At 41.6% G+C, this 9739-nt stretch overlaps 1 protein-coding gene across 6 annotated transcripts in view; it reads right to left on the bottom strand.

Moving 5' to 3' along the window:
• Positions 1-1400: 1400 nt before the first annotated feature.
• RXRA (retinoid X receptor alpha) overlaps positions 1401-9739 on the bottom strand; it is a 207401-nt gene continuing 199062 nt past the window's right edge. For all 6 annotated transcript variants that reach the window (XM_073640743.1, XM_073640742.1, XM_073640745.1 and 3 more), the window contains one exon: positions 1401-8376. In XM_073640743.1, the coding sequence (XP_073496844.1) occupies positions 8229-8376 (148 nt within the window). In that variant the 3' untranslated portion in view covers positions 1401-8228. The remainder of the gene's footprint in view (positions 8377-9739) is intronic.

Genomic DNA, 9739 nt, shown 5'->3' with positions numbered 1-9739 from the left:
GAAGATGATGATTATTCATCAAAAGGATATTTTCTTTTATATGTTGAGGGAAAGGAACCTCTTTTCTAGTTTCTTCCACGCTCTCTTGACAAGTGCTTGAATTCTTTCGTTCATAGGAAAGGGTCGACGCTTCCTCTGCCCTAGGCCACCAAACATGATAATCTGCACTGATTTTGTGGGTTTTGGATAAACCATACCCATCATGAATCTTGGCGCCTTCACAAACTTGTCAGTATCCTCTATAGGAAAACAGTGACACCCCCTGCATCATCATCCGATGTCGAAGTTGAAGAGGAGGATCCTGAAAACCCATTTTCATCCTTTGATTTGCTGGAAGCGTCTGACTCGGAAGATAACTTTCTAGACCTCTTCTCATATCTTTCCCATCTTTTCCTTCGGACATGGAACTCGGGGAATTTTTGACCTCCGCCCTAATGATAGACCTTAACTCAGAGGCGAAGTTAGGGGACTCTTCACACACAGTCTGTTCGATACAGGACTGACAAAACCATTTCTGCTAGGAATTTGAAAAGCCTTCTTTACAGAGTTACACATTTCTTTCCGTCAATAAAATGACAAGAAAGGAACTCTATTATAAAGTGAACTTTCATTAAGATCACTTGCCACTCTGAGGTAATAAAGGGTACCGGATTTGGAGGAGGAATCATATAAGCTGATAGATCCCCTCTGGAGGCTGAGGATTCATCCACCTTACTGGAGCCGCAGCTCTGCTGACCGGTTCTGCTGCCACTTGTAGTGCCAAGCCACAGCACTGTTGACCTTTCACCTGCTTCTGGGGTTTATGTTGCTGCTGCTCCTGTTCTGGCACCATACTGCCTGGAAGGACTGCTGGAGCAAAGGGATCTGCTCTACTGGTGGTCTAACCGCATTTAATTCGGTACCTGCCAGGCCAGATACAGTCTGCACCTCCAGGTGCCTCTTCCGGCCCCATCCCCGGAAGTTAGGAGTTACCTCTGGGTCAAGTGTCTCTGGCACGCACGTCACAGGGCACACCTCCTGGCGCGTGCCCTACCTGAGAGGCGCAGAAAGCAGCCAACCACATAGCATGCCGCTGCTGCTCACACCCGCACACAGGTGAAGGCCCCCTTGGGCTAACCATGGCGCTTCCAAGACCCCTGCACCAGTCAAGGCAAGGAAGAAACTGCTGCCCGAGCCGACTGGCCAGGTCTGGAAATGTCTTCTTTCTTCAGGTACCGCCGATGCCGACGAAAGGTTCCCCCGTCAAGGACAGGAAACCAACTGATGCGTGGAAAGGTACTGCCCTTTTATCCTATAGGTTTCCTGTCCTTGAAGGGTAGATCCCTTCTCCATGGTACTGTCATGGGTGATTTAAAAATGTCCTTATAAAACTGTGAAAAAGAAGGACACGGAGACACCACAACCTTGAACTTGTATTTATAAACGCTCGTTCTGTTACAATCCTAATACCAGTATTCATCAAGAAAATAGTCGGATTTCCAATGCTTTTCATGTTGACATTAATAACGTGTGCAGAAGTGATTCACAGTAAGACCAGGCTGAGCAGAAAGGCAATAATCACATGAACACCGCGTATTGTTAGGGCGGTAGGGACAGCAGCTCACGGATACATAGCGAGATCATAACCAGAGAGCTCCAGGGGGGCTGGACACAGATATCCGCCCAATGAGATTCCAGCGCAAAGCATGAAGGTGCTGGGGGACCAGTCAAGGCCATCTGTGTATTATGCCCAGGTTGTGGTAAAGAACAACAGCACTTGTGGCGCCAGCAAGATTTCTGTCTGATTTTAACAGTGGAAATGTCATTTGTAAACATTCTGTAGCACATAATGTCTTCTCTGCAGATATTATGCACCAGATAGAATGCTGGCAAGTACTTTAAAGAGAACCTATCACTTTTTCTGTAAAGAACTCTTTTATCCACAGTATTACGTTCATGAATATCCAAAGGGGTTCTTCATTATGAATTTTCTTGGTGGGCTGTAATTTCTTCTCTAGTGCCCTCCCAATCATTCCAATAAGGAAAATGAAAAGTCTTTTGGAAACTAGTTAATCCTTGATACATAAAAATCTCTCAATGTGAACACATCCAGAAAAAGTATCAGGATCTCTTTAAAGTCTTGGGTAGGGGGTCATTTACCCCCTTTACAGAAGTTTCTCTATGACTTTCATATCATGAGCATTGTCTCCAATACACATAATGGGTAATGATTCTCTGCTGCCATCTTGTGGCCAGTTTTGATTATTACAGAAAAGTGAAAAAACATTCAAACACTTTTATCTTGCATATTAAATGTTGCAAAATCTTGACAGTCTGTTGGATTAGACCTACTGGACTTGAATGATTTATATACAGATATATGAACAATAAGAAAATAAACCCAATTCATGCACATGTGCCACAATCCGATCACTGTTCACCTGCAATGGCAGCCAGATATGACCAGATAGCTTGGCGTTTGCAGAACATTCAGGAGACTATGATCGGATTCTTTCAGCAGTTGCCTAGTGACAAAATTTTAATTAAAGTAACATTCTTTCAAATTATCAAAGCAAAATCATAGACTTTACAATCTTCAGACAGAATTGGCACCCCCACTTGTCATACGAAGGCTGGGGCTACATGGCAACACGTGTAGTGCAACTACATCAGAGCTCAGTCTTTGCTGTAAAAAAAAATGGCGAAATTGCATAAATGTCACACACAAGTCACAGTCACATGTGACATGATTTAAAATTGATGGCAAGTCACGTGTGACTCGGAACAGAAATTCTAACTCTTTTGGAAACATTTGCAACTGTCGTAGGTGACACTATAGAAAATTATTAGACGCAATATCACAATGTGGCACCAGTCGCCGTGTAGCCCTAGCCTAAGATGCAACAACCGTTTTTACATGGTGATGTAGCGTTGACGTGGTCCGCTCTCATACAATACTGTAAAACTGCGACACAACCAAACCGCACAAGAATCCAGAACACGTGGAAGTCGATACAAAACTGATACAGAGGGATAAAGGTTCAGAATACAAAAATAGATCTTCTTTTAAACTTTGCTGATACAATAGATTTTTTTTAATCCTTTCTATGTTTTGTTTTTTTTTTACTATTTTTTTTTGTTTGTTTTTTAATACACAACTTTTATTTCATTTTTTTTTTTTTATACATAATATCACAAGAATGACAAGAAATCTCTCATTGCTGGTGATCCCTAGAGCGCTCTTTCTGGAATCCCCCAGATTCCTGCAGCATCTCAAAATCGATGCGTTATGCTCGAGCCAGGCGTTCCCCCTCTACGGTAATCCTGCTGTATAACTGAGTGTGCTAGATCCTGTGCGTGTGTTGTTCCCTATTAGCACATTTAGGGTTGTCACATATTAGAGTATCATGTGTGTGCAGGATCGGCCCGGACAGCTTTAGGCCATGTTCACACATCCAGTAGTGATCAGTTAGAACGGATCCAGCAGCAGCCCGTTGCCAGAAAAGTTGTGCAGACACAACTTTTTTAGTCCGTTTTTAAATAACTGATCTGTGCTAGATCCATTTTTTAACACTGAAGTCTATGGAAAACAAATCCATTAATTATCAGTCCGTTTTTCTTTCATTTGTGATGTATCGGTTTTTTTACTTACTGGATCCAGTAACTGATCACTATTGGACATGTGAACATAACCTTAGGCTATGTTCACATATGTTTTTTTTCAGTGTTCATTTTCTGCAGCAAAACCTGATCTCTTGCCAGGAGGTTTTTCAGGATTTTTGTTGCTGTTTTCTTGCTTTTTTTGGTGTGTTTTTTCAATGTCCTTTTGTCTGTTATGCATGTACATAAAGTTCAGCAAAAAAAAAAAAAAAAAATCTCATTCTGGTTTTATTGCAAAAAACGCTGAAAACTTGACACCTGCGTTTTTGGTGCTTTTTTTTCACCACCCATTACTTCCAATGGGTGAAAAAACGCTGAAAGAAGTGACATGTTATATCTTTCAAAAAAACATACTAAGCACAAAATCCAGAACAAAAAAAAAAAAGTATGCATGAGATTTCTGGAATCTCAAACTTTGCTGGTACTGCAAAACACAGCTGAAAATTTGCATGAAAAAATTGCTGAAAGAAAACATGATGTGTGAACATAGCCTTACTGAGTATGAGGATAGGTGGCTAATGTACATGAATTTATGTTATCTTTAGTTTCTGGTTCTTGCTCTGTATCTACTACTCTCTGTGGAGGCCTCGGAGTAAAGCCACTGATAGAACTTCCTGGTGCAACCAACATGAATTTACTCAGTGTGCCATCAGCATATGCGAAAGCAAATAAGCAATTTATGTTGGTCCATGTGGAAAAAAATTACAGCATGAACTTGTAGATCTTGTGCATAAGACAGTGTTAATTTCAAATATGGCAAACAGGACGTCATCCATTCTCCATGGGCACGAGCACAGAGCTGCACATTAATGGAGTCATCTCTGCAATTTACTGAAATGACTGGTCCATGATTTAGCACGTTAGTATGAACATAGCCCAAAGGAGTATATATGTAAACCGATATCTGTAATGATTAGGTAATATGGATCATTGCAAATATCCTTTCTGTATGTTACAGCTTACTACACTTCCACATATTATCCACTATAGTCTTTTAAATGGACTCTGCCAGCACAGAATGACTGTTCAACACAAAGTACAGGCGCTCGGTGCTTCATGGCGCGGCCAAACATTTATATGCACCTTCCCACCTGCTTGGTTTCCATCTATTCCTGCCCTTTATTGGCTCTATGAAGCCAGAGCTGTCAATCAAAGAAGAGGGGGGTGGAGATAGAGGGAAAACGAGTAGGAGAAGGGGCACCGGGCTCCTGTACTTGGTGTGAACAGTCATTCTGGGCAGACAGAGTCCCTTTAAAACTCAGATGAAAAGGTTTTAAAAGCTTAAAGTATATGGACATCTTCCCTTGCACTTTTTTATTTTTAAAACTTTGGATTAAAATTTATTTTTGCAATTGTTTAATTTAAAATGTTGAACACCTTAGCTTTAACAGGACTGTATGCTTCACCTTACATCAACTCCTGTAGGAGTTACCTGAGAATTTGTCAGTGAGCTCTTTCTGATGTTGGGATTTATTGCTCATATTTCTCAGTCTCCTCAATTCTGATATGGTCTCGTTTCTTCAATATATCTCTGTATTTTCGGACTCTTCTATCTCAAAGCAGCAATGATGGGGTTACTTTTTTTTTTAAATCTGTCTAGAGGAAATGTACACAGCCTCCAGGGTGAAGTACAAATTACACAATTTGGGGTCAGTCCAACAAACTGGCGGTCATTGTCCCTGTAGGCATTAAGGCAAGGTTTTCACATGCACAAAGCCGCTCCATATGGGACAGGATCAGGCTTGTGGCTGTGACTGCACCAAATTTGAGTGGACTTTCCCAAGTGACATCTGCATCAGTAAGGCACTGAAGGAATAGTAGATTCACATGTCGGCTGCACCTCACACAGGCAGGACAGGAGTGGAGTGGTGTTTGCCTTCAGATATTGGGGAGCAACCACTGTTTAGGAATTTTTTAAAAATCTGCTACGACTTTCAAAATGATACTCACAATTTTTCATTTTTTGCTTTTTCTTCCACAATATTTTTCAACTATGTGTATAGACAAGAACTGCATAATGCAGATTTTATATTACTCTTTACACTCAAATATCTGCATAAATCAGCTAAAGATTCACTAAACCTGCCTGAGCATAGGGCATGTAAGAACGGTAACTTAGTATTAGATCATAAATCATTGCACTATAATATTTTTAACTTTCTGTATTTTTTTTGTTAGCATAAATGTGTATTTCCTTGTATTTGGGGACATACACTGTTACTAGAACTAGGGATGGGGGCAATGGCCTAATATCTTGTATGAATTTCAGCATTGATTGTCTCAATGTGAGGGATAGTTTCTGTCATGTGACGTATTAGGGAGTTCACGACTGTGGACTAAAATCACCAGGAGGGCGCAACGCTGCTCAACCTGCCATTACTGTGAGGAGCACTACTTTCTGGGACCTTTCCAGATGCTTCACAATGGGGCATTCTCAAGTTTGGGATAGTGAATAACTTCCCAACCACTGAAACCCCCACCGAACCCAAAAAATGGGGTTCTGAAGACCCCCAGCTAATGGAGTGAAGGTTGATCGTACTTAATAGGTCCACAGAAGATTGCCAAGCATTGTGCTCCACTGATCTTCGGTGCTCCCATTGAAATGAATGTGCACGTGATCATTGGATAGGGAATAACTTTAAACCTGAGAATACCCCTTTTCACTGCAGATTCCTGGTTACTCTGACATTTCCTATCCGCTGAATGTAATGTGCTGCATACAGTACATATCTGCTGTCAGTTTGGATGTCAGCAGAGGTAAAGAACACCCGGCTCTGGTTGGGGGAGTTCCCATGATTTTCCGTGCTTGTTACTACTATATTAAAATAAGCAGGAGAGGTATAACAATGGCATTAATAGCGCTTGACCAGTTGCAGGTAAGAAAGGGACAGGCGGCGGGAGGCTTCACAGAAGCGTGCTTTTAGCATTGGCTCAGGTTCCGAGTAAGCCGCTCTCATGCAGAACAGAGAGCGACAATGAAGAAGAGAGAACGAGATTCTTTGGAAAATATACATAGACCATTTTATGCTTTACAAGAAGAAACAAAAAAAGGCCAGTTACTCCATATCTGCACTGACTGGCCCAGGAACACAAACCGAGTGTAGACCTAACACAGAAGCCGCTAGATCCCACTACCCCTCTTGACTGGCAGTATCTTGGGCTCAGCTCTTTCCACCTGGTTCCTCTACAACTCCAGAGATGCTCAGGTAGCAATGACTACAAGAGAAAGAAAAACAAAGCGGCCTCTGGTTTCAGTTGTAGCACCAAATGCTTGGTTAGTACAAGGCGGGGATCATCCGTCTTTTTGCATCATGATAAATTCCTTAGGATGAAGATGGAATCTGCACTTACTAAAAATAAAATGTTTAGACTTCTCAAGATGATGCTCAGATCTGCACCTACATTGGCAGGTAAAAAATAAAAGGCCGGGATGATCAACCCGCCACAGAGAAGGTGGACCCAGAATCAGAACCGCTGCATATGAAGTTGTGGTTTTGGTTGTGTGGATCTCATCTGTTTGTGATTTATGGACAATTGTAATTTCATACTAAAATAATGACTGGGATTTTCTGCCTCTGCCTGTCCCTTCCGTGACCAGAGAGGTTAAGTGATGCTCTGAAGCCCCCTCTAGCCAAAAGAAGTATTGAAAACATTGGACAAAATCCCTGAATTCTACCCGTGGTACCCAAAGAGTCCTGTTTTGTTTTGCTCTCTCTTGATACTGCCTTTTTTTTTTCCTTTTTTTTTTTTATATAATATTTTTACATTTCTATTAAAGAGGCAGTAAATCCCAGTCTTTGGGCTTCTAAACTTTCTCAAATACATAAAAACAAAAATAATTCATTTATTCTGTAGTGCCTTGTTCCAAAAAAGCCTTAATAAAAGCTAACCAATCACCCAAATGGTTCTAAAAAACAAAATAACAGGCTGTGGAGCTACCGTACAACCAGCACTTACACCACAGGATAAAACAGTCCACACATCGTACTCTCCCCATAAAATGAAGGTGAGGGGCCCGTGACCAGCTCCGCACCGAGCTGCGCTGTGAGATGGGTGTTTTTTTTTTATGATGATTAAGGCCTAATATCAGATATGGGATTGATCTCCCACAGTATAAACTCCACCTGTGGAAAATACTACCAATATCGTGAGCCTGGCTGGTGACTGACCGCTGATGGTGATGGCCCAGCTATGACAAGGATCAGTTTTTTACAATCCTTGTGCATCATATATTCAAAAATAAAAATACATTCACCCTCACAAATCTGTGTGGATTTTCCTGGGGCCAAAAGTTACCAATAACAGCGACCGAAGCTTCAGCAGCGACAACCAAGCCATCTTAAACAAAAAACAGAGACCTTTGGGGCGAGCCCGGCCTGTACACATCCCAGGCATCTGTCACTGTATGCTGTTAATGATGGGAGAGCGCGGTCCTAGCTCTGCGGATGGACTAAAGGCGCACATGTGACATAGGATGAGGGATCCTGGACGTTTTCATTTAAGTGTGGAGGGACCACAGTGTCTCTCGAGAGCATCCTATAAGAAGTCTATTGCCCTCGGCACATGGGGACAAAAATACATTGCTTCTCTTAAGTCATTTGATGAGGCGCTTCCAGCATCTCCATTAAGAAGGTGTCGATAGGTGTGTCTCCTATTAGCTTGAAGAAGAAGAGGTGTTCCAAGCATTTGAGGCCGATGGAGCGGAGAGCGGGCAGACGCAACAAAAGCTTTGCAAACCTGAGAATAGAAAATATATAAAAGTCAGAAACTAAAATAAAAGTATTTGCATTTATCTCTTACTTGAGACTCTACAGTTAGCAATATTGGACTTGATGTATTCATTAGTAGCAGTGTGCGGACACATCATGTATGTATATGTGGGATTTGCACTTTCCCTAATTATCTGTGGCTCTTTTTTGATATTGTATCCGTACTGATGTGTAGTCATCGATGACAAGGTTTGTTGTTATCATTGATGTTGGATTTTCCTGGCTACAGCCGTACAGAGATCTGACTTGGAAGAATGGGTTAATGTTCTTCTTGACAAGTTGCAGAAGGTTCCTCATGGATGCAACTTCCATGAGCTCTGAAAACTCTCATTAATTGTTAACTCGCTGTCACGGGATATGGGCCTTATATATATATATATATATTTATTTTATTTTTATTTTTTTCTCCCCGTCATCACGCAATATATACGGTCAGGAGAAAAAAAATAAACCAAATCCTTTTACAGATTGGATAAAGGCCAAAGAAAGGGGATCATTTCTGCTGAGTTGTTGAGAATAGAAGTCCAAGCGCCAGGAAAAACAAGACTTTCTGAATGCTATCCAGGAAGTACAACTATAACCTAAAACATATGATGGCCGGGGGAAGGGTCCCATCTCTGTCGGTGCGGAGGCTAGTTCTCCTGGTGCTTCCTCGGACATTGTAGGAGGGAGAGCTGATTATTTTTTTAGGTGATCATTAATATACTGCTATTATCATTGTATAAACTAGAACAAGACATGAATGAGAACATGGATTAGTGCTTAGTAGAAAGAAGGGTTTAGCATACCGATTCATGTTTCTTAGGCCATGTTCACAAGACTGAGACTTATCTTGTCCTTAATACACAAACACTCTCTACCAGTGTAGATGAGCGCCTTATCGACTGGCCTGATCAAAATTTCAGATTTTTCTCTTGTGGTAATGTCTCTCCCAGTAATACAGATAGCATGTGAGGTCTGTGTGTATCCAGGGAACGTATGTTCACACATGAGCTCAGCTTCTATCCTGTACTGAGGACCTTTATGTGTTTTCCTCCATGTCACGGTGGACTCAGCCCTTCCAGAGACTAGATAGTTCTCCAGTGTGGAGAGGTTAGAAAGTATGTGCAACCCCCTCCCTGCTGCTACCATAAACACTCAGAGGAGGGAAGGCAAAGCAGAGGGAGCTGTCAGGAGAAGGCGCTATGATGGCTTTGTAACATTTTTGCATCTAGATGAAGGGCTTACAGACATTCTGCCTCAGCAGATGGTAGTAATTTTTTAATTTAAGCTGTTTATAAAGTGGCTTAACTTTGTGTTTGGGAAGCAAAAAAAAAATTCCTCTTCCTGTC

This window comes from Phyllobates terribilis, unplaced genomic scaffold, assembly GCF_046119375.1.
Source record: "Phyllobates terribilis strain yellow unplaced genomic scaffold, ASM4611937v1 Scaffold_7__3_contigs__length_470593459, whole genome shotgun sequence".
Lineage (NCBI taxonomy): Eukaryota > Metazoa > Chordata > Amphibia > Anura > Dendrobatidae > Phyllobates > Phyllobates terribilis.
Note: the sequence above shows the minus strand (reverse complement) of the source record. Positions and strands in the feature narration are given on the sequence as shown.